The 27,454-nt window shown below is 43.8% G+C and overlaps 3 protein-coding genes across 13 annotated transcripts; all 3 read left to right on the top strand.

Moving 5' to 3' along the window:
• The first annotated feature begins 161 nt into the window (after positions 1-161).
• Positions 162-6,048, top strand: LOC109905085 (zinc finger protein 250-like). 2 transcript variants are annotated; one of them, XM_020502245.2, is made up of 3 exons: positions 162-545; positions 4,513-4,997; positions 5,075-6,048. In XM_020502245.2, the coding sequence occupies exons 2-3, from the start codon at positions 4,676-4,678 to the stop codon at positions 5,932-5,934; spliced, it is 1,182 nt and encodes a 393-aa protein (XP_020357834.1). In that variant the 5' UTR covers positions 162-545; positions 4,513-4,675; the 3' UTR covers positions 5,935-6,048. The 2 variants fall into 2 exon arrangements, with proteins under 2 accessions (XP_020357834.1, XP_031645807.1); XM_031789947.1 differs by having other exon boundaries at positions 169-406.
• Positions 6,049-6,521: 473 nt separating this feature from the next.
• LOC109905084 (zinc finger protein 517-like) lies at positions 6,522-17,168 on the top strand. 2 transcript variants are annotated; one of them, XM_020502243.2, is made up of 3 exons: positions 6,522-6,918; positions 7,178-7,687; positions 16,128-17,168. In XM_020502243.2, the coding sequence occupies exons 2-3, from the start codon at positions 7,366-7,368 to the stop codon at positions 17,015-17,017; spliced, it is 1,212 nt and encodes a 403-aa protein (XP_020357832.1). In that variant the 5' UTR covers positions 6,522-6,918; positions 7,178-7,365; the 3' UTR covers positions 17,018-17,168. The 2 variants fall into 2 exon arrangements, with proteins under 2 accessions (XP_020357832.1, XP_020357833.1); XM_020502244.2 differs by lacking the exon at positions 6,522-6,918 and adding an exon at positions 6,938-7,091.
• Positions 17,169-17,992: 824 nt separating this feature from the next.
• On the top strand, positions 17,993-25,502 carry LOC109905087 (zinc finger protein 69-like). 9 transcript variants are annotated; one of them, XM_020502254.2, is made up of 5 exons: positions 17,993-18,399; positions 19,055-19,389; positions 19,541-19,680; positions 23,364-23,424; positions 23,522-25,502. In XM_020502254.2, exons 2-5 carry the CDS (start codon positions 19,098-19,100, stop codon positions 24,928-24,930), a joined length of 1,902 nt encoding a protein of 633 aa, XP_020357843.1. In that variant the 5' UTR covers positions 17,993-18,399; positions 19,055-19,097; the 3' UTR covers positions 24,931-25,502. The 9 variants fall into 9 exon arrangements, with proteins under 9 accessions (XP_020357843.1, XP_020357844.1, XP_020357845.1 ...); XM_020502255.2 differs by having other exon boundaries at positions 17,993-18,292; positions 19,037-19,389; XM_020502256.2 differs by having other exon boundaries at positions 17,993-18,292.
• Positions 25,503-27,454: the final 1,952 nt, after the last annotated feature.

Raw genomic sequence — 27,454 nt, forward strand, 5'->3', positions numbered from 1 at the left:
ACCACGACAACCCGCAATAAAGTTCGTCTTTCAATCACCCAGGTGGGAGGAGATGGCACGTGGGTACCTGCTTCTATAAACCAATGAGGAAATGGTAGAGGCAGGACTTTCAGCGCGATTTGCGTCAGAAATAGAAAGGAGTTATATTTAGTCCTTGGAAACGCAGATGCTCGTTGGCGTACTCGAGCAGTGTGGGTGCAATAATTGAATAACATGCATTTCTACATTCATTTTGCGACGCTCGCGCACGTGACGTGTTGGGTCTGGTCAGCATGTTACGTGGTTGTTCGACAAAACGAAGCTTCGGGCGTCATTGATCACGTGCTTCTTACACAGCGATACAAGCGACAGCACACTGCTTCGAAATAAACTGCTTATCGATTTCTACGCATGCCTCGGAGTTCCGGTATAAAACGTGACATCTTTAAAAAATACAGTTTCTACCTTTCTCCTTTACCTCTGTGTATAGTTATAAGAGACATAGCTATGATGTTTGTAACTAGTTGATGGGTTTTAGCACAACAAAAAACAACGTTTGGAAAGTGGTAAGTATATATATTTGAGTCAAATTGTCAGAAAGCTGCTACACAACCCCGTGTTACTATCAGTAGCTGTTTAGCTAGGTCTTGTTAGCAACGCGGGTGTATTTACACATTGCTTTCTACAGTATCGGGTTGCACAAAAACGGTCCGTGCCAGGAGTTAAATAGAATTCCAGTTAAACGTACTGTGGAGGTGGGCAGGATGGTTAGTCATTATGACGGGGGAATTTGAGACATATATATCTAAAGGAACCTATTATTAAATGTACTTCCCAAACGTGGGTCTTCCTCTGCCTAACCTTACCTCATGTCAAAATAAAATTAGCCCACAAGTTATTCCTTATTTATCCACATATGTCGCGCTTGCAGGACTTTTATTTCGACATGAGGTAAACAGGGAGGGAGTGGGTGAACAACAGTCCCACGTTTGGAAAGTGTGTTTAATAGGATGACCCTTGACGTTTTGTCACAACACGCGTTGCCAAAAGCATCTACTAACGTAAACTCTCGTACATCGCCTTGGTCTGTACAATTGCCCTTATTTTAGCGCCCCAAAAACGTAATACTTCCAGATCAACTGTAATGTCAATACCATTGTAAAGCACAATTGCTCCCCTTTCCAACAGAATCAATTACATGACCTAAACACTACCCTTTTCTGCATAATTCAATGAGCCCCGTCGGGTCTTTTTTTTTAATGGCGGGGAAACTAATGCGTGATAGTGAGAAGGAGAGATGTGGTGTGGGAAAATTGTTTTTTTCCCCAATCGATCTGTCCTACTTATCACCTTATCGCCTCTAAAATGTAAATAAAACACTATAAAGAGTTTTTATATAATATGTCATTACATACCTATTTGAAGGTTTGTGTCGAATTTGAATCTGTTTTTTAGGGATGTGCTAAAGTGATCTTAGACGTAAACAGCGGCTTTGAGAATGATGATGCATGCAACGATGATGCAAAGAATTACTAGGAATCCCCCTTACCTGTTACTGTCCATTTCTTGTTTTTAAAAGGATGATAGAAGTGCTACACCTGATGGAGAGAGATTGTAAGACATAAATAGTTGCTTTATGCGTGCTGTACATTACAACATGACACGCCACGATGTTACGGAGGGTCCGTTTTTTAAAAACTTTTCTCCAATACTATAGAGCCATTACCATGTCGATCAACGCTTGAATAGAAACCTAGTTCATGCCCCCGATTTGGAAGTCAACCCAGTCGCTTCAGTCCCATTAGTTTTCTTTGTAGCCTTGTTTGAAATTTGCAGTTGCGCACATTTGTACGGAATGGGGTGAGTTTACGTTAACTAGAAACTAGAAAACTTGAGAAATGCATTATTTGGTACACCTAGCCACAGCCAAAAGCGATGTACAGTGCATTCGGAAAGTAATCAGACCCCTTGACATTTTCTAAATTGATTAAATTGTTTTCCTGCCTCAATCTACACACAATACCTCATAATGACAAAGCAAAAATATTTTTTAGGAATGTTTGCAAATGTATTAAAAATAACTGAAATATCACATCTACGTATGACTCCCCATCCCGCATGAGGGAGCGTAATAATCGACTGACACTAATTAGCATAACGCAACAGACATAAATATTTCTAGAAAATATTCCTATTCATGAAAATCACAAATGAAATATATTGAGACACAGCTTAGCCTTTTGTTAATCACCCTGTCATCTCAGATTTTCAAATTATGCTTTACAGCTAAAGCTAGACAAGCATTTGTGTACGTTTATCGATAGCTAGCATAGCATTTTGTCCAGCCAGCAGCAGGTAACTTGGTCACGGAAATCAGAAAAGCAATCAAATTAAATCGTTTACCTTTGATGAGCTTCGGATGTTTTCACTCACGAGACTCCCAGTTAGATAGCCAATGTTCCTTTTTTCCAAAAATATTATTTTTGTAGGCGAAATAGCTCTGTTTGTTCTTCATGTTTGGCTGAGAAATCGCCCGGAAATTGCAGTCACGAAAACCCCGAAAAATATTCCAAATTAGCTCCATAATATCGACAGAAACATGGCAAACGTTGTTTATAATCAATCCTCAAAGTGTTTTTCAAATATCTATTCGATAATATATCCACCGGGACAATTCGTTTTTCAGTAGGACCGATTGGATTAATGGCTACCTCTGTATTTTACGCGAGAATCACTATGAGCATCAGGTGACCACTTGCTCAATGTAGCCGCTTACGGGTATTCTTCAACATAAATGCGTAAAACTACGTCACAATGCTGTAGACACCTTGGGGAATACGGAGAAAAAGTAATCTGGTTAATAGCCCATTCACTGCTCAATAGGGACGCATTGGAACGCAGCGCTTTCAAAACATGAGGCACTTCCGGATTGGATTTTTCTCAGGCTTTCGCCTGCAACATCAGTTCTGTTATACTCACAGACAATATTTTTACAGTTTTGGAAACTTTTGTGTTTTCTATCCTAAGCTGTCAATTATATGCATATTCTAGCATCTTGTCCTGACAAAATATCCCGTTTACTACGGGAACGTTATTTTTCCAAAAATGAAAATACTGCCCCCTAGTCACAGACCCTTTACTCAGTACTTTGTTGAAGCACCTTTGGCAGCGATTGCAGCATTAAGTTTTCTTGGGTATGACACTCTAGAAGCTTGGCACACCTGTATTTGGGGAGTTTTCCAATTATTCTCTGCAGATCCTCTCAAGCTCTGTCAGGTTGGATGGGGAGCATCGCTGCACTGCTATTTTCAAGTCTCTCCAGAGATGTTCATGTCTGGGCTCTGACTGGGACATTCAGAGACTGGTCCCGAAACCACTCCTGTGTTTTGACTGTGTGCTTTAGGGTCGTTGTCCTGTTGGAAGGTGAACCTTCACCCCCAGTCTGAGGTCCTGAGCAGGTTTTCAGCAAGGATCTCTGTACTTTGCTCACTTCATCTTTCCCCCATCCTGACTTGTCTCCCAGTCCCTGTCGCTGAAAAACATGCCCAGAGCATGGTGCTGCCACCAACATGCTTCATCGTAGGGATGGTGCAAGGTTTCCTACAGACGAGATGCTTGACTTTCAGGCCAAAGAGTTCAATCTTGGTTTCATCAGACCACAGAATCTTGTTTCTCATGGTCCGAGTCCTTTAGGTGCCTTTTGGCAAACTCCAAGCAGGCTGTCATGTGCCTTTTATTGAGGAGTGGCTTCTGTCTGTCCACTCTACATAAAGGCCTGATTGGTGGACTGCTGCAAAGATGGTTGTCCTTCTGGGAGGTTCTCCCATCTCCACAGAGGAACTCTGCAGCTCTGTCAGAGTGACCATTGGGTTCTTGGTCACCTCCCTGATCAAGTCCCTGATCAAGGCCCTTCTCCTTCGATTGGTCAGTTTGGCTGGGCGGCCAGCTCTAGGAAGAGTCTTGGTGGTTCCAAACTTCTTCCATTTAAGAATGATGGAGGCCACTGTGTTCTTGGGGACCGTCAATGTTGCAGACATTTTTTGGTACCCTTCCCCACATTTGTGCCTCGGAGCTCTATGGACAATTCCTTCAATCTCATGGCTTGGTTTTTGTTCTGACATGCACTGTCAACTGAGGGACCTTATATAGACAGGTGTGTGCCTTTCCAAATTATGTCCAATCAATTGAATATACCCCAGGGGGACTCGAATCAAGTTGTAGAAACATCTCAAGGATGATCAATGGGAACAGGATGCACCTGATCTCAATTTCGAGTCCCATAGCAAAGGGTCTGAATACTTATGTAAATAAGGTATTTCTATTTTTTTTATTTGCAACAAAAAATTTTTTTAACAGTTTAGCTTTGTCATTATGGGGTATTGTGTAAACCACTGTAGGTAAGGGTTTCTTAATTGTTTGTTACAAGCATGTTTCTGGCCTAAATCATTGGTAGGTGTGCTTGCTATTACTGACAAGGTATTAGAGCCACATCAAGACCACATTTGGTATTTGACAGATTGCCTCTGTTTCCAGGAGGAAGATCCCTCACTCTCTGGACACTGGTGTGATCTGGAGGAGGCTAAATCCCAGTCTTTCCCTTGTAGTGAAACAAACTGGGAAACAAAGAGGGCAGCTCATCCGTAGAAGACTGGCTGTGAACTTTGGGACTGGTATTGGATTTTCCAGTGTTGCAACTATGTCAGAGGCCATCCTCACCTTCCAGTACCAGCTCAATGGAGTCATGGAAACGGTCCTCAAAACTGCTGTGCATGAGATCACCCGGCTGGTGAAGGACCACTTCCTGGAAGAAGTGACAGGTGGCAAGCAGGAAGTGGAAATCTTGAAGGAGAGGCTGCAGCAGTGTGAGCAGAGATGGAGGGATGGAGAGGAGGAGCGGCAGAGGAGGGAAGTTGAAGAGAAAGAGCAAAGAAAGAAAAGGGAAGAGACAGAGCAGGGGGGGGTGTGTAGGAGATGTGGTTGTGCTGGAGACACTGAGGAGAGAGAAGAGAGACTGTTAGGTGAGATCCACACACACACACACGCACACACACACACACAATATGGAATCTCTGACTGTGTTTGGTTCTGTCCTCAGGAGCAGAGAAAGGTTTTGATATCAAACCGGAGATGTTCCAGCCAGATGGACCCAGCGCGGGAGAGGGTCCACAGGATACAGCCCCGTCTGGCTCTTCCTGTGTCTCTGAGAGGATGGTAGAAAGGGAAGACCATGTAGTCCATATCAAAGAGGAACCTGATGAATGGGGGGACTTGGTAAACCAGATGGTCACATCCACAGATTCTCCCATAATGAGCCTGAGTCGTCTACAGAGATTGAGCTCAAATCCTGAGGCATGGACCAGTGAGCCTCAGCCTCCACTCCCAGCATTATGGGCCAGTGATCCTCAACCTCCAGCACCATGGTCCAGGGAACCTCTTCCTCTAGCACCTCTGGCCAGGGAGCCTCCACCTCTACCTCCAACACCATGGACCAGGAAGGAGCAGCACTTTCTCCCAAGGTCAATGATACCCAACGAGGGGACAAGGCATGCTGTGGGGGCCCTCGAGACCAGTCCCAACGGCCTGCGCATCAACACAACGGCACATGTCAAACCCTACAGCTGCCCACACTGTGGGAAGAGCTTCCCTCAGCTCCGAAACCTGAAAGACCACCAGAAGTACCACCACACAGGGAAGAAGGCCTTCACCTGCTCCCAGTGTGGTAAGGGTTTTGTGTACATGTGCCACCTCAGGGTACACATGCAGTGCCACACGGGGGAGAGGCCCTTCAGCTGCTCTCAGTGTGGAAAAAGCTTTAGCCTTCAGAGCGGCTTGAAGAGACACAGGGTCATTCACACTGCAGAGAGACCTTACCACTGCACGGACTGTGGTAACAGATTCTATTCTAGATCGGACCTGAAAAGGCATGAACAAATCCAGTGCAAAGTCGACCTTTGAGGTGGAGCAGGTTAATTTGGAAAATTAGAGGGTGGAAATAACTGCCCATGTATACTATGTTCAAATGCTGATGCATTTTAATGTTGAAAGGAATAAAACACTGAATAAATTATTCTCATCCTTTCTTAATAACTTATTGTTCATGGTGTTAACTGTTACATACATACACAAAGACTTATCTTAAGTAAAAGAGTAATAAGTAAGTGGCCTTGTCCTAATCAAAACGGCACATAAATGTAGTTATTTGCCAGAGGAAGTTATGTTACTATGGCAGAGTTTCCAACATTGAAGAAAAATATGTACGAGTTCTGCGCAATTGCATTCGCAGTATGATCACCTCGATGTCAGAGCAAAGGGACGGGATCCAACCTTCTCCAGTCTAGCCAAAGACAGAAGAGGTAACCCGACACGTCACAGCGGCTATAAAGGTGAAGCATCCATTTAGAACGTTTTCTCACCACCAAATATGGTAGTGAGATGAAGTCTAGTTGCGGGTAGTGTGAGCTAGGTTAAACTGGTCTGATTTTCTAATCAATGAAACTGGTCTCAAAACTAAAATCTGTTACGAACACAGTGCACTAGGTTTTATAGACTTGACGCTTTGACAACATGCACTCGTTTTAAATAACTCGATGTAAGGTAGAATCGAGTTTGTGCACACGCGCACTTCACAGAGGGGCGTTCCCTAACGGATATACGGAAATAATGCTACAACGTGCCTATAGGATATCGCTAGCTCGTGCTTGGTTTTGCCCTTCTTCCTTGCTTGATCTGCCCACTATGCTTCATTTGCTCACACTCTAAAAGACACTGAACCTTCTTGGATTAGTTATATCTTTGTTATAACCGTCTATCTAGTAGCTGTTAGCTTATTCCAGTAGCTAGCTAGCCACCTGTCTTTGATACGTATGTGTACAGTTCTAGGAGAGAGAGGATATTTGTAACTAGCTGATTTTTATGACGAACAACAACGTTTGGGAAGTGGTAAGAATATTTTGTGAAATGGGCAGACCTTCTGCAGTACTACACTGTGTTATTATCTGTAGCTAAAGCTAGCTAGCAAGTTTGATACATCATACCACCTACCCACAAGTAAAAAAGGGTGTACGGGTTTATTAATTTGTTAGTTACGAGCATGTTGCTGCGCTAAATCATTGGTAAGTGAGCTGCCTATAACTGACAAGATATTTGAGGCACATCAAGACCACATTTGGTGTATTTGACAGTTTGCCCCTGTTTCTAGGAGGAAGAGATACCTGACTGGGCACTGGTGTGATCTGGAGGAGGCTAAATCCAAGTCTTTCCATTATAGTGAACCAAACTGGGAAACAAGGGGGGCAGCTCATCCATAGAAGTCTGTGAACTCTGGGACTGGTACCAATAAGGGAAGGGGGGTTGATTTTCCAGTGTTGGATTGATGTTGTTGCAGTTATGTCAGAGGCCATCCTCACCTTCCAGTACCAGCTCAATGGAGTCATGGAAACGGTCCTCAAAACTGCTGTGCATGAGATCACTCGGCTGGTGAAGGACAGCTTCCTGAAGGAAGTGACTGGGAGCAAGCGGGAAGTGGAAATCTTGAAGGAGAGGCTGCAGCAGTGTGAGCAGAGATGGAGGGACGGAGAGGAGGAGAGGAAGAGGAGGGAAGTTGAAGAGAGAGAGCAGAAAAAGAAGAGGGAACAGAGAGAGCAGAGGGGGATGTGTAGAAGATGTGGTTGTGCTGGAGACACTGAGGAGAGGGAAGAGGCTCTGTTAGGTGAGTGAGGAGATGTGTGTGTGTGTGTATATATATATATATATATATATATACACCCACACACAGTCTGATTAATCAGGCTGTAATACACAATTAATTGGTATATACAGCCTGAAACATATACCTGCAAAATCGTGTACATTTTCCTTACAAGCCAGAATATGAATAAAATGTCATTTAAATGTACTCAAATTAAAATCTAAATTCTATTGATCACATGCTTCGTAAACAACAGGTGTGTGGGCTAACAGTGAAATGCTTCCAAATCTTTCCCAACAGTGCAGAGAGAAATAACATTTGCAAATAATAATAAAAAGTACCACGTAATAATAGATACACAATGAGTAACGATAACTTCGCTATAAACAAGGGGTACCAGTACCGAGTCGATGTGCAGGGGTACGAGGTAATAACATGGCTATATACACGTGGTACCAGTACCGTGTTAATGTGCAGGGATATGAGGTATTTGAGGTAGATATGTACATATAACTCGGAATAAACTGACAGACCATCAACCGTTGCAGCAGCATATATGATGAGTCAGAATATTCCGTGTAAATAGAGATTTACCATTCAAATAAATGATTACCATTATGTTGTTTGTAGTTAGATTGGTAAAAACAAAGTCAAATTGATTCAATTAATGCAAACATGGCTCTAAAAAAATGATGTAAAAATGTTCTAATATAATAATGATATTGAAAAAAATGCCCAACAATTAAACAGAAACTCAGCTACTGCTCTGTCTGGATCAAGTGACTTTGGCTAATATGCCTTTTTTTTGTGGTATCGAGTATCGTGAAGTATTGAGTATTGTGATACTAAACCTGGTATCGAAGTCAAAATTCTGGTATCGTGACAACACTAATCAGGATAGCAAAATAGTTACCCAATAGCTACCCGGACTAACTCTTAAGCAGTCTTAAGGCTTGGGGGCGGGGGGAAGCTGTTCAGGGTCCTGTTGGTTCCAGACTTTGTGCATTGGTACCACTTGTCATGTGGTAGCAGAGAGAACAGTCTATGATTTAGGTGGCTGGAGTCTTTGACCAGTTTTAGGGCCTTCCTCTGACACTGCCTGGTAAAGAGGTCTTGGAGGGCAGGGCGCTTGGCCCCAGTGGTTGAGCTGCTTGACACGGTTGTGGTAGGCCTGATCACCGACAACGATAAGACAGCCTATAGGCAGTAGGTCAGAAATATGTCAGTGTCGTGCCATTACAACAACCTCTCCCTCAATCTGAGCAAGACAAAGGAGCTATAGGAAACGGAGGGCCGAGCAAGCCCCCATTCACATCGACAGGGCCGTAGTGTAGCAGGTGGAGAGCTTCAAGGTCCTCAGTGTCCACATCACTAAGGATCTATCATGGTCCAAACCACAGGAGGTTGGTGGCGCCTTAATTGGGGAGGACGGGCTCGTGGTAATGGCTGGAGCGGAATTAGAGGAATGGTATCAAGCACATGTTTTTTTATTTAAAATATATATTATTTTATATATACCTTTATTTAACTAGGCAAGTCAGTTAAGAACAAATTCTTATTTTCAATGACGGCCTGGGAACAGTGGGTTAACTGCCTGTTCAGGGGCAGACGACCTTGTCAGCTCGGGGGTTTGAACTTGCAACCTTCCGGTTACTAGTCCAACGCTCTAACCACTAGGCTACCCTGCCGCCCCATGTGCCCCCCCTGCCGCATCTTGACTGGCTGCATCACCACTTGGTATGGCAACTGCTTGGCATCTGACTGCAAGGTGTTACAGAGGGTAGTGCTTACAGCCCAGTACATCACTTGGGCCGAGCTCCCTTCCAGTCAGGATCTTTATACCAGATGATGTCAGAGGAAGGCCTTATGCTACCGCATGGAAAGCGGTACTTATTAACCAAGTTTTAGGGCTGGGCAATATGGACAAAATATTATATCACAGTATATATTTTTTTAAATTGAAGAGTATTTTTAGTTTTTGAATAATAGAAGTTCTACATTTGCTTCATGAGTAGTGAGTGATCCTAGGGTGTCAACACATACATTCTAAGTGATTTCAATTAGTATTTCTCCATTCTGATTGTTTTATACTATTCAATTCAGCTTCAACCAAAACAAATTTCAGCACTTATCATTTCTGCATGTCCTGCACTCAGTTGCAGTGGTGGAAAAAGTACCCAATTGTCATACTTGAGTAAAAGTAAAGATCTGTTAATAGAAAATTACTCAAGTAAAAGTGAAAGTCACCCAGTAAAATACTACTTGAGTAAAAGATGAAAGTTTGGGGTTTTAAATATATTTAAGTATCAAAAGTAAATGTAACTGATAAAATGTACTTAAGTATCAGAAGTAAAAGTATAAATAATTTCAAATTCCCTATGTTAAGCGAACCAGATGGCACCATTTTCTTTTTAAATTTTTTATTTACGAATAGCAAGGGGCACACCCCAACACTCAGACATAATTTACATACAAAGCATTTGTGTTTAGTGAGTCAGGGAAAATGTATGGAGTAAAAAGTACAGTATTTTCTTTAGGAATGTTGTGAAGTAAAAGTAAAAGTTGTCAAAAATGAAAAGTGAAGTACAGATACCAACAAAAATACTTAATAAGTAGTACTTGAAAGTATTTTTACTTAAGTACTTTACACCACTGCTCAATAGAGATCACTTCCACACTGTCACGTAGGGCTGCACGATATTGGCAAATAATCTAGGACTTATTTTCAACCAAATGTTGCAATTGCGATTTGACTTGTGAATTAGAGCAAAACTTTTGGAATCATAGAAATAGAATAACTATTCTAATTCTATAATTAGAATATAATAGTGGGCACTTTGAATACAGCGTTGTTTGAGTGGACAACGAATTAAAATGCCAGGGAGCAGTTATTGTGACAGGGTAGGAACTAAAGTTTTGGTAAGTATTTCCTACGGGACCCTATAAGCTTTGGTTTGATTGCATGTTTTCTCTTAGCTACTTCATGGGGCTAATAAATTATTGCTTTGCATAATAAGCGAGGGCCAGCCAACGAGAGCGTACAGGTCGCAGTGGTGGGTAGTATATGGGACTTTGGTGACAAAACGGATGGCACTGTGATAGACTACATCCAGTTTGCTGAGTAGAGTGTTGGAGGCTATTTTATAGATGACATCGCCGAAGTCAAGGATCGGTAGGATGGTCAGTTTTACGAGGGTATGTTTGGCAGCATGAGTGAAGGAAGCTTTGTTGCGAAATAGGAAGCCGATTCTAGATTTAATTTTTGATTGGAGATGCTTAATGTGAGCCTGGAAGGAGAGTTTACAGTCTAGCCAGACACCTAGGTATTTGTAGTTATCCACGTATTCTAAGTCAGAGCCGTCCAGAGTAGTGATGCTGGATGGGCGGGCAGGTGCGGGCAATGATCGGTTGAAAAGCATGCATTTAGTTTTATTTGCGTTTAAGAGCAGTTGGAGGCCACGGAAGGAGAGTTGTATGGCATTGAAGCTCATCTGAAGGTTAGTTAACACAGTGTCCAAAGAAGGACCAGAAGTATACAGAATGGTGTCGTCTGCGTAGAGGTGGATTAGAGAATCACCAGCAGCAAGAGTGACATTGATGTATACAGAGAAGAGAGTGAACCCTGTGGCACCCTCATAGAGACTGCCAGAGGTCCGGACAACAGGCCCTCCGATTTGACACACTGAGCTCTATCAGAGAAGTAGTTGGTGAACCAGGCGAGGCAATCATTTGAGAAACCAAGGCTGTTGAGTCTGCCAATAAGAATGTGGTGATTGACAGAGTCAAAAGCCTTGGCCAGGTCGATGAATACAGCTGCACAGTAATGTCTCTTACCGATGGCGGTTATGATATTGTTAAGGACCTTGAGCGTGGCTGAGGTGCACCCATGACCAGCTCGGAAACCAGATTGCATAGCGGAGAAGGTACGATGTGATTCAAAATGGTCAGTAATCTGTTTGTTAACTTGGCTTTCGAAGACCTTAGAGATACAGGGTAGGATAGATATAGGTCTGTAGCAGTTTGGGTCTAGAGTGTCTCCCCCTTTGAAGAGGGGGATGACCGCGGCAGCTTTCCAATCTATGGGAATCTCAGACGATAAGAAAGAGAGGTTGAACAGGCTAGTAATAGGGGTTGCAACAATTTCTGGCAGATAGTTTTAGAGAGGGTCCAGATTGTCTAGCCCGCCTGATTTGTAGGGGTCCAGATTTTGCCGCTCTTTCAGAACATCAGCTATCTGGATATGGGTGAAGGAGAAATGGTGGGGGCTTGGGTGGGTTGCTGTGGAGGGTGCTGGGCAGTTGACCGGGGTAGGGGTAGCCAGGTGTAAAGTATGGCCAGCCGTAGAGAAATGCTTATTGAAATTCTCAATTATAGTGGATTTGTCAGTTGTAACAGTGTTTCCTAGCCTCAGAGCAGTGGGTAGCTGGGATGAGGTGCTCTTATTCTCCATGGACTTTACAGTGTCCCAGAACTTTTTAGAGTTTGTACTGCAGGATGCAAATTTCTGTTTAAAAAAGCTAGCCTTAGCTTTCCTAACTGCCTGTTAATATTGGTTCCTAACTTCTCTGAAAAGTTGCATATCACAGGGGCTATTCGATGAAAATGCAGAACTCCACAGGATGTTTTTGTGCTGGTCAAGGGCAGACAGGTCTGGAGTGAACCAAGGGCACAATCTATTCCTGGTTCTACATTTTATGAATGGGGCATACCTATTTAAGATGGTGTGGAAGGCACTTTTAAAGAATAACCAGGCATCCTCTACTGTCGGGATGAGGTCAATGTTGTTCCAGGATACCCCGGCCAGGTCGATTAGAAAGGCCTTCTCGCAGAAGTGTTTTAGGGAGCGTTTGACAGTGATGAGGGGTGGTCGTTTGCTCGCAGACCCATTACGGATGCAGGCAATGAGGCAGTGATCTTGGTTGAAAACAGCAGAGGTGTATTTGAAGGGTGAGTTAGTTAGGATGATATCTATGAGGGTGCTCGTGTTTATGGATTTGGGGTTATATCTGGTAGGTTCATTGATAAATTGTGTGAGATTGAGGGCATCAAGCTTAGATTGTAGGATGGTTAAGCATGTCCCAGTTTAGGTCACCTAGCAGCACGAGCTCAGAAGATAGATGGAGGGCAATCAAATCACATATGGTGTCGAGAGCACAGCTGGGGGCAGAGGGTGGTCTATAGCAAGCGGCAACGGTGAGAGATTTGTTTCTGGAAAGGTAAATTTTTAGAAGTAGAAGCTCAAATTGTTTGGGTACAGACCTCGATAGTAGGACAGAACTCTGCAGGCTAACTTTGCAGTAAATTGCAACACCGCCCCCTTTGGCAGTTCTATCTTGTCGGAAAATGTTATAGTTAGGAATGGAAATGTCAAGGTTTTTGGTGGTCTTCCTAAGCCAAGATTCAGACACGGCTAGGACATCCGGATTGGTGGAGTGTGCTAAAGCAGTGAATAAAACAAACTTAGGGAGGAGGCTTCTAATGTTAACATGCATGAAACCAAGGCTTTTACGGTTGCAAAAGTCAACAAATGAGAGAGCCTGGGGGATGGGAGTGGAGGTAGACACTGCAGGGCCTGGATTAACCTCTACATCACTGGAAGAACAGAGGAGGAGTAGGATAAGGGTACGGCTAAAGGCTAACAGAACTGGACGCCTAGTACTTTCAGAACAGAGAGTTAAAGGAGCAGATTTCTGGGGACGGTAGAATATATTCAAGGCATAATGTACAGACAAAGGTATAGTAGGATGTGAATACAGTGGGGGTAAACTTGTGCATATAGTGATAATAAAAGAGATATTGTCTCTAGAAATAGCATTTAAACCAGGTGATGTCACAGCGTGTGTGGGGGGTGGAACTAAATTGTTAGCCGGGGCGTGTTGAGCAGTGCTAGAGCCTCAACAGTGAAATAAAACAATAGTTACAAACCAGAACAGCAATCGACACGGCATGGTGACGTTAGGGAAAGGCATGCGTAGCCGGGTAATCATACAAGTCCAGTGCGTGACTTCAAGCAGCTAGCGGCACGGGGCTAGCAGGCTAACAGAAAGGCCTTAGAGGGATGACGTGACGGTGGGAAGTCTGTTGTGCCCCCCTCGTGCAGTTACATCAGCGGACGATCAGCAGGGCTCCGTGTGGTAAACCAGGCCAATTGGCAAAATATGTATAGTGGCGGAAGAAATATGTCCGAAGGGCCTCTTAAGTCAGCAGTCCAATGTGCTTAAGATAGCTAGCAGGCCGCAGAAAAGCGGCTGTGCGTTCAGGGGTCGTTAGCTGCTATAATTCCAGGTGGAAAAAATAAATAAAAAAAGATCATAAAATAAAAAAGTTCAGAGCTTGCGGTAGGAATCTGGAGATAGAGAAGAATAAGTCCGACTTGCTCTGGTTTGAGTCACGCTGTACAGACTGGCGAGAGTTGTCCGGGATCAAGGTAGCTGATGACCGCTAGCAAAGGATAGCTGACTGCTAGCTAGTGGCTTCGGAGTCTGTGTGGAAAGTGGCAGGGAGAGAAAGAGTGGAGAAAGACGACTCAAGTAGTGAAGTAAACTATAAAAATTGACATTACACATGGCATATCACATTTAACAAACTAAATATTCAAATATTGGCATAGAAGGTAAAGTAAAAACCCAAACCGGTACCTGCATCAATACAGGTATGTCATAAAATACGGTATACCGCCGCCCTCCCCACACACTTTTTTGACTCATCACATATGCTGCTGCTGCGGGTACTGTTTGCTATCTGTAATTTTATTCCTAGTTAAATGTACATATTTTCCATCTATTACCGTGTACCACTGCACATTGACTCTACTGGTACCCTATAGCCAAGTTATCATTACTCATTGTGTATCTATTTATTATTATGTGCTTTACTTTTACATTTTTCAATATTTTATTTTCTCTGTGTTGTTGTGTAAGCATTTCACTGTTAGTCCACACCTGTTGTGATAAATACAATTTTATTTGATTTCAGTACAGGAGGGGAAGCACACAACCCTAAGCCCACACCCCTGAGGGGCCCCCGTGTTGAGGGTCAGCGTTGCGGATGTGTTGTTGCCTACCCTTACCGCCTGGGAGTGGCCCCTCAGGAAGTCCAGGATCCAGTTGCAGAGGGAGGTGTTCAGTCCCAGGGTCCTTAGCTTAGTGATGAGCTTTGAGGGCACTATGGTGTTGAACGCTGCACTGTAGTCAAGGAACAGCATTCTCACATAGGTGTTCCTCTTGTCCAAGTGGGAAAGGGCAGTGTGGAGTGCAATAGAGATTGTGTCATCTGTGGATCTGTTGGGGCGGTATGCAAATTGGAGTGGGTCCAGGGTGTCTGGGATGATGGTGTTGATGTGAACCATGTCCATCCTTTCAGAGCATTTCATGGCTACGGGGCGATAGTCATTTAGACCTTGGCGTTCTTGGGCACAGGGACTATGGTGATCTGCTTAAAACATGTAGGTATTACAGACTGGGTTAGGGAGAGGTTGAAAATGTCAGTGAAGACACATGCTAGCGGGTCAACGCATGCTCTGAGTACGCGTCCTCGTACTCCGTCTGGCCCTGCGGCCTTGTGAATGTTAACATGTTTAAAGGTCTTACTCACATCGGCTACGGAGAGCGTGATCACACAGTTGTCCGGAACAGCTAGTGCTCTCATGCATGGATCAGTGTTGCTTGCCTTGTAGCGAGCATAGAAGGCATTTAGCTCCTGGTAGGCTCGTGTCACTGGACAATTTGCAGCTGGGTTTCCCTTTGTAATCCGTAATAGTTTGCAAGCCCTGCCACATCCGATGCGCGTCAGAGCCGGTGTAGTAGGATTCGATCTTAGTCCTGTATTGGCGCTTTGCCTGTTTTGATGGTTCATCGGAGGGTGTGCTGGTTTCTGTGCGGTTTGTCCTTCAGCTGCTCAAAAATTGAGACAAAATATCCACAGAACAGTATTGTTTACCCGACTTTAAAGAGCCGGTAGGTATATAGTTTGGTTCGGCACAGAGGTAAAGTTATTTTCATTGGTATAAAATGTTTATATTCTGAATCAGGGGGGGATGGAGAACAATACACTTTCTTTTTTTTTTTATAATATTTTCTTTCATTGTCATGGCATGCTTGGTTCAGTAGCTATTGATGAGAGAACCGAATATCGAATATAAAACTAACTTTACTTCAGTGCTGAACTGAACCATATACCTACTGACCATATACCTACCAACTCTTAAAAAAATGAGCACTTAACTGTGTATATTTTGTCTCAAATTTTGAGCAGCTGAAGGACAAACCACACAGACAACCGCTAGAGTTTAAATGTAATTGTATTCACTATTCTGGCTTTTAAGGAGCATTTTACACAGTTTTGCAGGCATTAGTTTCAGGCTGTATCTACCAATTAATTGTGTATTACAGCCTGATTAATCAGACTAACACACACACACACCTGATATAGGATCTATAACTTATTTCTGTTCCATCCTCAGGAGCAGAGGAAGGTTGTGTTATCAAACAGGAGATCTTCCAGTCAGGTGGACCCAGCGCTCTCCCAGAGAGAGAATGTCCACAGGAAATGGCCACACCCAGCTCTTCCTGTGTCTCTGAAAGGATGGACGAGAGGGAGGCCCATGTGGTCCATATCAAAGAAGAGCCCAATGACTGGGAGGATCTGGTTACCCAGATGGTCACATCCACAGATGCCTCCATAGTGAGCCTGAGTCGTCTGCAGAGATTGAGCTCACATGCTGGGGCTTGGACCAGTGAGCCTCAGCCTCCACCTCCACTCCCAGCACCATGGGCCAGTGAGCCTCTTCCTCCAGCACCATGGGTCAGTGAGCCTTTTCCTCCAGCACCATGGGACAGTGAGCATCCACCTCTACCTCCAGCACCATTGGCCAGGGAGCCTCCACTACCTCCAACACCATGGATCAGGAAGGAGCAGCTCCTACTTTCAAGGTCAGTGATACCCACACAGGGGACAGAGCATGCTGTGGGGGCCCTCGAAAGCATCAACACAACGGCACAGCTGAGGGTCAAACCCTTCAGCTGCCCACACTGTGGGAAGAGCTTCCCTCAGCTCCGAAACCTGAAAGACCACCAGAAGTACCACCACACAGGGAAGAAGGCCTTCACCTGCTCCCAGTGTGGTATGGGTTTTGTGTACATGTGCCACTTCAGGGTACACATGCAGCGCCACACGAGGGAGAGGGCATTCAGCTGCTCTCAGTGTGGGAAGAGCTTCAGCCTTCAGAGCGGCTTGGAGAAACACCGGGTCCTTCACACTGCAGAGAGGCCTTACAACTGCACGGACTGTGGGAACAGATTCTATTCTAGAGTGGACCTGAAAATACATGAACAGATTCATGCAGCAAGGTAGACCTTTGGTAGGTAGACATGAAGCAGGGGGGGATAACTGCCCACGTGTACTATGTTCAATGTATCTATAGTTGCTGATTCATTTAATGTTGAGAGGAATAAAACTTTGTAAATAAGTTATTCTCATCCTTTCTTAAATTGTTGGTCAAACGGTGTAACTGTGACATACACACACACACACACATCTTAAAAGTAAAATAGTTTAAATGTAAGTAGCCTTGTCCAAACCACAACGGCCCATAGAGTAACAGATATCTTCCTCTGGGAAATAAATACTTTTGACAGAGATTCTCTCCTCAAAGAAAAAGATTTACGAGTTCCCGCGTATTCGCAGTATTATCACCTCGATGTCACAGACCTGTGCGAGCTTTTGTGCCGAACACATTACATTGTTACAGGTGTCAAGCTTATGGGCATGTGGCAGCAGTGTGTAGGAGGGAGGTTCCAAGGTGTGAGAAGTGTGCAGCAGGGCATGAAACAAAGGAATGTGTAGCATTGGGGAAAGTAGTGGTATGTGTTAATTGCAGTGGTGCCCATGGGGCTGGGCATCAGAAATGATCAGCGTGAGAGAAGCAGGTTGAGGTTTCCAGGGTTAGAGTAGTGCAGAAATAGTTGTATGCCGAGGGAGTGAAGGAAGTTGAGGAGAATGGGTCAAGGAGGAGCGATCCTGAGAGGAGTGGTGTGAGTTGTAGATATGTACAAGTGATATATCTTTCAGTAGGATTGGATTTTTTTGAATTTATAGCAATGGTTATCAACTGTACTGCAGGGATGGAATGTAAGTTGCAGAAAATTGAGGTTGTGGTGGCAGCTGCAGAGAAGTATTTGGGTGTGCGAGACTTGACATCAGAAGAGTTACAGGGTGTGTTAAGTGGTGGTGTCCCATCCTTTCAGGTTGTTTGCCCGAGGTAGGACTAAATACATTTAAATAGTGGAGTAGGGTGGTGTTATTTTTATTTTTTGTGAGTGTTGTGTTAGATGGTTGAGTATTTGTTTATTTTGTTCAAACAAAGTATAAGGGAGTTGTACTCCAGTCTAGTAGGTGGCGGTAATGCAACATTTATTGGATGCCAACCGCGGTTAAACCTCATCGAAGAAGAAGAGAGACCCTGAGAGATGACTGCTCTGAGAGATGACGTCGCAGCTGGACCCTATTGGAAACTTATTGGATATGGAAAATCGCGAGGGTTGGCCCGAGAGGCGAGGTCCTCTCGGGAAAATGTTGGTGTGGTAGCTAATTCGAGCATTTGCACAGCAGCGGACAGTTCTAACAAAAGTAAATATGGTTTATATTGCATGCTCCATACGTTGAAGATATACACCAAAATACGCCGAAGACCAAGCAAACAGAGTCAGTTGTTTTAGAGACCGCTGTTTTAGCAGGTTCGTGCTGACCGACTGACTGCTATCAATGTGCCTGTCATGTTTACATTTTCGCGCGCGGACCCCCCCAGCTAGCTCTCTAGCTAGCAATGCACATTCACTGCATGTTGTGTTGGACTTGCTCGTCTGTAAGCAATGCATACACCTTTGCAAATGACAACAACATTAAAAACAGTATAATGTGCATGTATATACGTTTATAGAGTTATCTATGTGACACAAGACATGTTAAACTCGCATGTCCTAGCCCACAGTGTCTTCATCTCGAGTCGTGTAACGTTACTGTAGCTACATCGACATAAATCCGGATATATCCGTTTTTATTATAGTTAAATAACTAAGGTATTTGAGGTATAAATGTTATGTTGATGAAAAAGTGTTAACAAAAGCATCGCATTAAAGCTGCACCTTCTGCAAGACCTCTTTGATCACTCCCTAATCAGCATCGTTTCTTTGGTTTGAAAACAATCACAGCAGTATTTTCTTCAGTTTAAAGTTAGAATCTTTACCTTTTTTACGTGGTCAAATATGCCCCAAAACATCCTGATCTTGAATACAACGTTAGTCTACTATACTGTAACTTTACTGTTGTCCTGTTTAACCTCCTGATGTGTACATGATTCGTCATGATTGACAGCTGAGCTTCCAACTCTAGAACCTGGGTGACGTCACACAAACCTGAGCCAGGGAGATTAAAGATGTCGGAGAAGGTGCAGAACACCTTCAGGTTGCAGCTGTCCTCCGTCATGGACTCCCTGCTCACTGCAGCAGTGTGTGAGATCTCCAAGATCTTTGAGGGCAGTCTGAGTGAGCAGCAGGCAGAGCTCACGCGGAGTGTAGAGGAGATCTCAGCATTGAAGGGGAAGCTGAGGCTGGCAGAGATAAGGTTGAAGGAGGGTGGAAAAATAAAGGTGTTGAATGGTACGGCTGCCAACACCTCTGGGCAAACAGTCACTGACGTGACGACAATTGCTGATATAGAAGAAGAAGGTAACTTGATATTGCGTAGACAAATAGCAACATACAATTTCAGGTCTTGATAACTGTAGACATGATATGCATTTTTTTCACCTCCCAGTTGGTGTCAGCTGAGCTTTATTTTTCTGTGTCATTACATTTCAATTTTTGGGTTTCTATGCAGTACCCGATTGGTGCGAGCCCCTTCAGTCAGAAGATTCTTTAATTCCACCCTCGAAGATCAAAAAGGAAAATGAGTGGCCATGGGTGGACCTGCGACCACTGAGTGTGTCTCTCTGGCGCATCCCTAACATCAAACAAGAGGTCAGTTACCTGTCCGGTGTGGGAAACCTGAATCAATAAATAGTCACACCCAAATGTAGCACACGGCTGAACAAAAACATGTCTTCTGTTAATTAGGTTAAAGGGTAACTCAACCCCAATTTCAGCCTTTGCCCAACACATTTTCAAGAAATACATTCAGGTTGGGGGAATCGGGGTGGGTAAATGTAGTTGTACCTGATCCAAACACTTTCTCATTAAAGCATATTTACCAGATGTCAACTGGCATGCTCTGATAATACAATTATGTGCATCACAGAAATATGGCTCTGGACAGTTCGCTCACAGTGGTAAGGTGCGGTGTAAGTTTGAATCCCCATGAAATGTGGCCTCATGTTTATCGTGTTATTGTATTGGGAAGAAAAGTGCAATCATTACCTTGAAAATTAAGATTAGGGGCTCAATTTAATCCAACTAGCATTGCAGTATTTACGCAGTAGCTCTTTTTCCAATGGTCAAATTAACTCACAGATTGGTCTTGGGTACTGTATAAAAACCTACAACTACTACAAGGGCAACTCTTCTCACAAGTATGCTTACACTTTTCAGAATTAGAAGTGTGTTGGCACGGGATGAATATTGTAAATAAAGTATTTTTTTTAAATATATATCTGCCCCATGTGGGATTAAATCTCACAATGCGCCACCATTCTGTCATAGCAGTTGGGAAAAAATACAAGTTGAGATGATCACCATTGTCATCTATTTCTCGTTACGATGGATGTAGCTACGAATATAAACGTATAATCCTTATTGCCTACATGCTTTTTTCTTCTTCGTAGTAGCTCATAGATGTGTATGAAACAGTCAGGAAAAATGTTGAATTTGGTCAAATATGGAAATATGCCTTAGTGTCTTTTCAATTTTGTGTAAAGTCAGAGGTCTAGTCAAGGAAGCATAACGCAAACTACACTGCTCAAAAAAATAAAGGGAACACTAAAATAACACATCCTAGATCTGAATGAATGAAATATTCTTATTAAATACTTTTTTCTTTACATAGTTGAATGTGCTGACAACAAAATCACACAAATTATCAATGGAAATGAAATGTATCAACCCATGGAGGTCTGGATTTGGAGTGACACTCAAAATTAAAGTGGAAAACCACACTACAGGCTGATCCAACTTTGATGTAATGTCCTTAAAACAAGTCAAAATTAGGCTCAGTAGTGTGTGTGGCCTCCACGTGCCTGTATGACCTCCCTACAACGCCTGGGCATGCTCCTGATGAGGTGGCGGATGGTCTCCTGAGGGATCTCCTCCCAGACCTGGACTAAAGCATCTGCCAAATCCTGGACAGTCTGTGGTGCAACGGCACGTTGGTGGATGGAGTGAGACATGATGTCCCAGATGTGCTCAATTGGATTCAGGTCTGGGGAACGGTGTAAGTCCATAGCATCAATGCCTTCCTCTTGCAGGAACTGCTGACACACTCCAGCCACATGAGGTCTAGCATTGTCTTGCATTAGGAGGAACCCAGGGCCAACTGCACCAGCATATGGTCTCACAAGGGGTCTGAGGATCTCATCTCGGTACCTAATGGCAGTCAGGCTACCTCTGGCGAGCACATGGAGGGCTGTGCGGCCCCCCAAAGACATGCCACCCCACACCATGACTGACCCACCGCCAAACCGGTCATGCTGGAGGATGTTGCAGGCAGCAGAACGTTCTCCACGGCGTCTCCAGACTGTCACGTCTGACACGTGCTCAGTGTGAACCTGCTTTCATCTGTGAAGAGCACAGGGCGCCAGTGGCGAATTTGCCAATCTTGGTGTTCTCTGGCAAATGCCAAACGTCCTGCACGGTGTTGGGCTGTAAGCACAACCCCCACCTGTGGACGTCGGGCCCTCATACCACCCTCATGGAGTCTGTTTCTGACCGTTTGAGCAGACACATGCACATTTGTGGCCTGCTGGAGGTCATTTTGCAGGGCTCTGGCAGTGCTCCTCCTTGCACAAAGGCGGAGGTAGCGGTCCTGCTGCTGGGTTGTTGCCCTTCTACGGCCGCCTCCACGTCTCCTGATGTACTGGCCTGTCTCCTGGTAGCGCCTCCATGCTCTGGACACTACGCTGACACACAGCAAACCTTCTTGCCACAGCTCGCATTGATGTGCCATCCTGGATGAGCTGCACTACCTGAGCCACTTGTGTGGGTTGTAGACTCCGTCTCATGCTACCACTAGAGTGAAAGCACCGCCAGCATTCAAAAGTGACCAAAACATCAGCCAGGAAGCATAGGAACTGAGAAGTGGTCTGTGGTCGCCACCTGCAGAACCACTCCTTTATTGGGGGTGTCTTGCTAATTGCCTATAATTTCCACATGTTGTCTATTCCATTTGCACAACAGCATGTGACATTTATTGTCAATCAGTGTTGCTTCCTAAGTGGACAGTTTGATTTCACAGAAGTGTGATTGACTTGGAGTTACATTGTGTTGTTTAAGTGTTCCCTTAATTTTTTTGAGCAGTGTATATTGGCACACTCCACTTACCAAAACCATTACCAAATAAGGTGCGCTGTCACCTGCTTTTATTAACCGAACCACTCCCTTGAGATGACGTGGTACCACGCAGCACATCTAAAAGGGAGTACATTTCAAACCGAACCCCTCCCTTGAGATGACGTGGTACCACGCAGCACATCTAGAAGGAAGTACATTTCAAACCGAACCCCTCCCTTGAGATGACGTGGTACCACGCAGAACATCTAGAAGGGAGTACATTTCAAACCGAACCCCTCCCTTGAGATGACGTGGTACCACGCAGCACATCTAAAAGGGAGTACATTTCAAACCGAACCCCTCCCTTGAGATGACGTGGTACCACGCAGCACATCTAGAAGGGAGTACATTTCAAACCGAACCCCTCCCTTGAGATGACGTGGTACCACGCAGAACATCTAGAAGGGAGTACATTTCAAACCGAACCCCTCCCTTGAGATGACGTGGTACCACGCAGCACATCTAGAAGGGAGTACATTTCAAACCGAAACCCTCCCTTGACATGACGTGGTACCACGCAGCACATCTAGAAGGGAGTACATTTCAAACCGAACCCCTCCCTTGAGATGACGTGGTACCACGCAGCACATCTAGAAGGGAGTACATTTCAAACCGAACCACTCCCTTGAGATGACGTGGTACCATGCAGCACATCTAGAAGGGAGTACATTTCAAACCGAAACCCTCCCTTGAGATGACGTGGTACCACATCTAGAAGGGAGTACATTTCAAACCAAACCACTCCCTTGAGATGACGTGGTACCACGCAGCACATCTAGAAGGGAGTACATTTCAAACCGAAACCCTCCCTTGAGATGACGTGGTACCACGCAGCACATCTAGAAGGGAGTACATTTCAAACCAAACCCCTCCCTTGAGATGACGTAGAGGAACCTTCTTAAGGCACCTCTACATCAGAGTTGAACTGCGAGGGGCAAAAAGAGCTAGATTCGCTCCCAAAACACCTAAATATATCACTTTTGCAACAAACTGTCTAAATAAATGGACTTTTCACTATAACAAAGCCTAAAACATTGGATGGAACATGGATTTCCATGATTTAATATTTTTTATCATCAAAGTCACTCTTTAAATGTTTGCTTTAGTAGTACTTTGGTGGCGTTTTTGGTTGTGAGCATATTCATTATGAGTCTGTGTTTTAGCAGGCTGAAGATTTTGATAACCACTTGCTGACAGCCCTAGCCAGGAGTCCTCCACGAAAAGGTAAGAGTAAATCATCCTTGCCCCTCGTAATTGTAATTCAGCTCCTGGTACAGGACATCATTACTGATCCCGCTCGTTCCGCTCCTCTCTCCTCCAGGGTCGGCTGCGGAGCGGTTGTTAAACAGACGGTTAAAAGACATACCTGAACTGAGCGCGGCCTGGTCAGGGTATGGTTGTGGCTCAGTAGGGCGGGGGCGGGGGCTGAGGAAGACCCATGGTAGTCTGTTGTGCACATTCAAACAAGAAAATCCGGAACCCCAGAGCAGCGTCTTATTAGATAAGAATGTCTTGAGGCACAGCACAAGACGTGGAAAAGATTGTGACTTACAAAGCAAACACAGAGAGGGGACACATGGGAAAACGAGTGACATAGTGAAAAAGAAGGTAGGAAGGAGAAGAAAGCATTTAAAAATGGAACCTAGTGCAGAGGAAGAAGCAACAACCAGTGGAACTGACAAGAGTTTCTGCTGCAAATACTGTGGGAAGGGCTTTCACAGAGAGTTTGGTCTTTCTGTGCACATGAGGTCTCATAATAAGGGGACATACAAATGTCCTAAGTGTCCCAAAAAGTTTCCGTACCCAAGTGCACTCCGTGTGCACACATTGAACAGCCACGGCAAAACAGAAAAGAACAAACCTTGCTCTAACGTCAAAGAAAAGTTGAACTCTATCAACCACAAAGTGAAATCCCTCTCCCCCAGCAGAACAAAGCCTACTTCCCCCAACAACAAACCTCTCTCTTCCAGCAAGGCCAAACCTCTACCCCCCAAAGACAAACCTACCTCCCCCAACAACAAAGCTGGCTCCCCTAAAGGCAGCACACATCCACAACTTTATTCTTGTCAAGTTTGCCATAAGGAGTACACTTCTGCAAAATCCCTGCAGGACCACGAACACATTCACACAGGTGAGAGACCGTACCCTTGTAACCAGTGTGGGCAGAGGTTCCGTGTAAAGCAGTTCCTGATATTACATTTGCGTAAAGCCCATGCGGATGTGTACGGAGGTGAGGAGAGCAGCAGATACCTCTCCTGGACTGCACCAGTGGAGGATCCCATTGCTAACGGTGCTGAGCAGCAACCTGCCATTAAGTCAAAGAGCAAAGACGATCGACGTGCAAAGGAAAACAGCAAACGGAAGCAAATGACAGAAACAGACGGCCTGTTTCAATGCACAGTGTGTAAAAAGCTGCTAAGTTCACAGATGAGCCTCGTTCAACACTTCCGCATCCACACAGGTGAGAAACCGCTCAGCTGCGAAGAGTGCGGCAAGAAATTCCGCTGTCACCCCATCTTGATCAGCCACAGGAAGTCCGCCCACCCTGGGAAGAAGTACCAATGCCTCAGGTGTGTTCAGCAATTTGAGACCATGGCTGAACGTAAGAGACATCTGCTACAAGTCCACCAATTCAAGAAACCCAACCCACGGTCCCGCTGTCCTCGCTGTAACAGGACTTTCCACAACAGTAACTCCCTGAGGATCCACTATGAAACTGTCCATGCCTGAGTCTGTCCACACATGGCTCGGCCTAGTCAAGTTGGAGTGTTCATCAGGACCAGGATCAATTACATTCAGAAAGTCAGATTGTTACGTCCATTTGAAGTTACATTTGTGATTTGAAAAGTGCTGTTTATTTTCGAATAAGTATTTTTTGTCATCATTGACTGGCTGAGTGAAAAGCGAATTGACCCCAACCCTGGTGGCCAATTAATTAACATGATGCTGAGAGAGGACTCTAAAAGAGCAAAAACATGTGATTTGGTGGTCAATGTTTGTGATATGGTGATCAATATGGGTATCACTGATCAAACTGTGATATGTGGATGCAGGATCACATGTTTTTAAAGTCAGTGCCGAACCAGTTTATGGCATTTTTGATTTCAACGTCTTGGAGCCATGTTTTATGTTTTTAGTTTCATGTAAACACGTCTCTATCATTTCTATGTTATTATGACAAATGTAACATGTTATTTGTACTGTACATTCTCTATGTTGTCAAGAATAGCACAGGGAATATACTTTTGCTCCATCAGTTTTTTATTTTTATTTTTTTACATTAATAAAATGTATTTACTGGAGGTTGACTTTCTTCAATAGGTCATGCATACTTCAATAGGGTTTTGCATGGATCACCCAGTTTATTAGTGACCTTTTATGAATTACAATGATTGCACAAACATGGGCAGTAGAGACCTCTAGTAATAAAGGATAACAAATAGTACATGTTCCTCATTTGCAATAATTATTTCAAGTCATTAGATCTTCAGGTACAGTTAAAAGCCATGTTCACATTGAAGTGACTCAAATCCTTTTTCTTTTCTTTTTTGCATATCTAATTTGTATCTGTTCATTTTCCTGCAGTCTGAACAGCCAAAAAGCACATGGAATCTGATATTTCAAGCCATGTTTCAAACCACCTTTGTAGGTAGTGTGAAGTCCGATACGAATATGATTCCTGGCAATGTGACATGTCTGAGTGGTCAAATCTGATTTATTTCCCCGCAAAAGGGTTTTTAGACTTATTTGGCATATCTTGTTGCTTGCTAGCTACTATGTTGATAGTTTGACAAGAAAATGTGGTAGCTAACGAGCTTGCTAATTGTTTAAACAAATGAGTGAATGTGCCAGAAAGCTAAACCACTAACTAGTTGACTGCTGTGGCTAGCCAAAAAGGACTTGTATTGGAAATTGGATAGTCTTATTCTCTGAGGCTTTAAAAGTGTTCTTACACTATGATTTTGAACATTCAAAGCAATTAGGAAACGTCCATGGCATGTGTTGTCACCTTAGCTTGTTGCATACTGTAACTTCTGATGGTTACCAATCAGTCTATACCACTGTGCACACACCCTTAGTTACTATGAACTATGACAACTAGCGTAGCCGTGTCAGCAAATGTCTGCTGTCACAAACAAATCCGATTTGTCACTTGTAACTTGCTGTTTGGCCAGTCAGTATTTTAAAAACGGATTTGAAGTGTAAGGCTTTAGATAAAGATAGAACTAACCCAAAATAGTTCATCTGTGTCGTTTCTGATAGGAGCAAATTAAGCATAGTGGGCAGGACCAAGCGCGAGATCCTATTAGCGCGTTGTAGCATGTATTTGCATATTTTAGGGAACGCCTCCTCGGTGAAGTGCGTGTGTGCACAAACTTAATTCGACCTTGCACTCCTAAACAATGCAATTTTTAAAAACTTTGGCGAGGAGTCAAGTCTATAAAATGTAGTGTACTGTGTTCGTAGTTTTGGGAACAGAAAAATGTATTGAGATCAGATGTTTAATCGATGAGAAAAATAGCAGAATGTCGGCCCAGTTTCACCTAGTTCCATCCTCTCCCACTAACCGTGACTGGACATTCTCTCACTACCATACGTGACGAGAACCTTCGAAATGGATGCTTCAATTTTATAACCCCTGTGACATGTCTGGGTTAATCCCTTCTGTCTGTGCTTTAGATCTCCAGGTGTTAATGGAATGACTTCAGAATTTTACAAGTTATTTTCTGAACAAGTACCTCCCTTCCAATCTGAAGTATTTTTTTTTAGAGTATTAAAAACAATGTTCTCCCTCCTACAATGAATCAGGGGTTAATAACACTGATACTTAAACCTAAAAAATAAATGCTGCTCATCGATAACTGGCGTCCAATTTGTCTTCTTAATAATGATTATAAGATATTAGCCTTTCTGCTTGCAAAAATAAATAAAGAAGTCCTGGATACAATCATTGATGAAACACAGTCTGGCTTCATGAGGAACAGACATATTTCTAACAATGTCAGACTAGTATTAGACATACTTGACTACTCAGACCTAACAACTGAGGATAGCTTCATATTAATTTTTAGATTTTTATAAAGCATTTGTCACAGTAGAGCATCAGTTCCTCTTCTACTCCCTTGAGAAATTTCGCTTTGGGGATTTGTTCTGTAAGGCTATTAAGACTCTTTAAAAATGGTAACAGCTCTATCAAATTGAAATATGGCACCTCACCTAGATTTGAGTTAAAGAGAGGAATTAGGCAAGGTTG

The sequence above is a fragment of the Oncorhynchus kisutch genome, linkage group LG15 (assembly GCF_002021735.2).
Source record: "Oncorhynchus kisutch isolate 150728-3 linkage group LG15, Okis_V2, whole genome shotgun sequence".
In the NCBI taxonomy this organism is placed as follows: domain Eukaryota; kingdom Metazoa; phylum Chordata; class Actinopteri; order Salmoniformes; family Salmonidae; genus Oncorhynchus; species Oncorhynchus kisutch.

Bases quoted from the DNA above. Each gene is read 5' to 3' on its own strand.
- LOC109905085 (XM_020502245.2), top strand. From the start codon at position 4,676: ATGTCAGAGGCCATCCTCACCTTCCAGTACCAGCTCAATGGAGTCATG. The intron at 4,998-5,074 runs GTGAGATCCACA...TTCTGTCCTCAG, and splicing joins GAGAGAAGAGAGACTGTTAG to GAGCAGAGAAAGGTTTTGAT.
- LOC109905084 (XM_020502243.2), top strand. From the start codon at position 7,366: ATGTCAGAGGCCATCCTCACCTTCCAGTACCAGCTCAATGGAGTCATG. The intron at 7,688-16,127 runs GTGAGTGAGGAG...TTCCATCCTCAG, and splicing joins GAGGGAAGAGGCTCTGTTAG to GAGCAGAGGAAGGTTGTGTT.
- LOC109905087 (XM_020502254.2), top strand. From the start codon at position 19,098: ATGTCGGAGAAGGTGCAGAACACCTTCAGGTTGCAGCTGTCCTCCGTC. The intron at 19,681-23,363 runs GTCAGTTACCTG...TCTGTGTTTTAG, and splicing joins TCCCTAACATCAAACAAGAG to CAGGCTGAAGATTTTGATAA. The intron at 23,425-23,521 runs GTAAGAGTAAAT...TCTCTCCTCCAG, and splicing joins CAGGAGTCCTCCACGAAAAG to GGTCGGCTGCGGAGCGGTTG.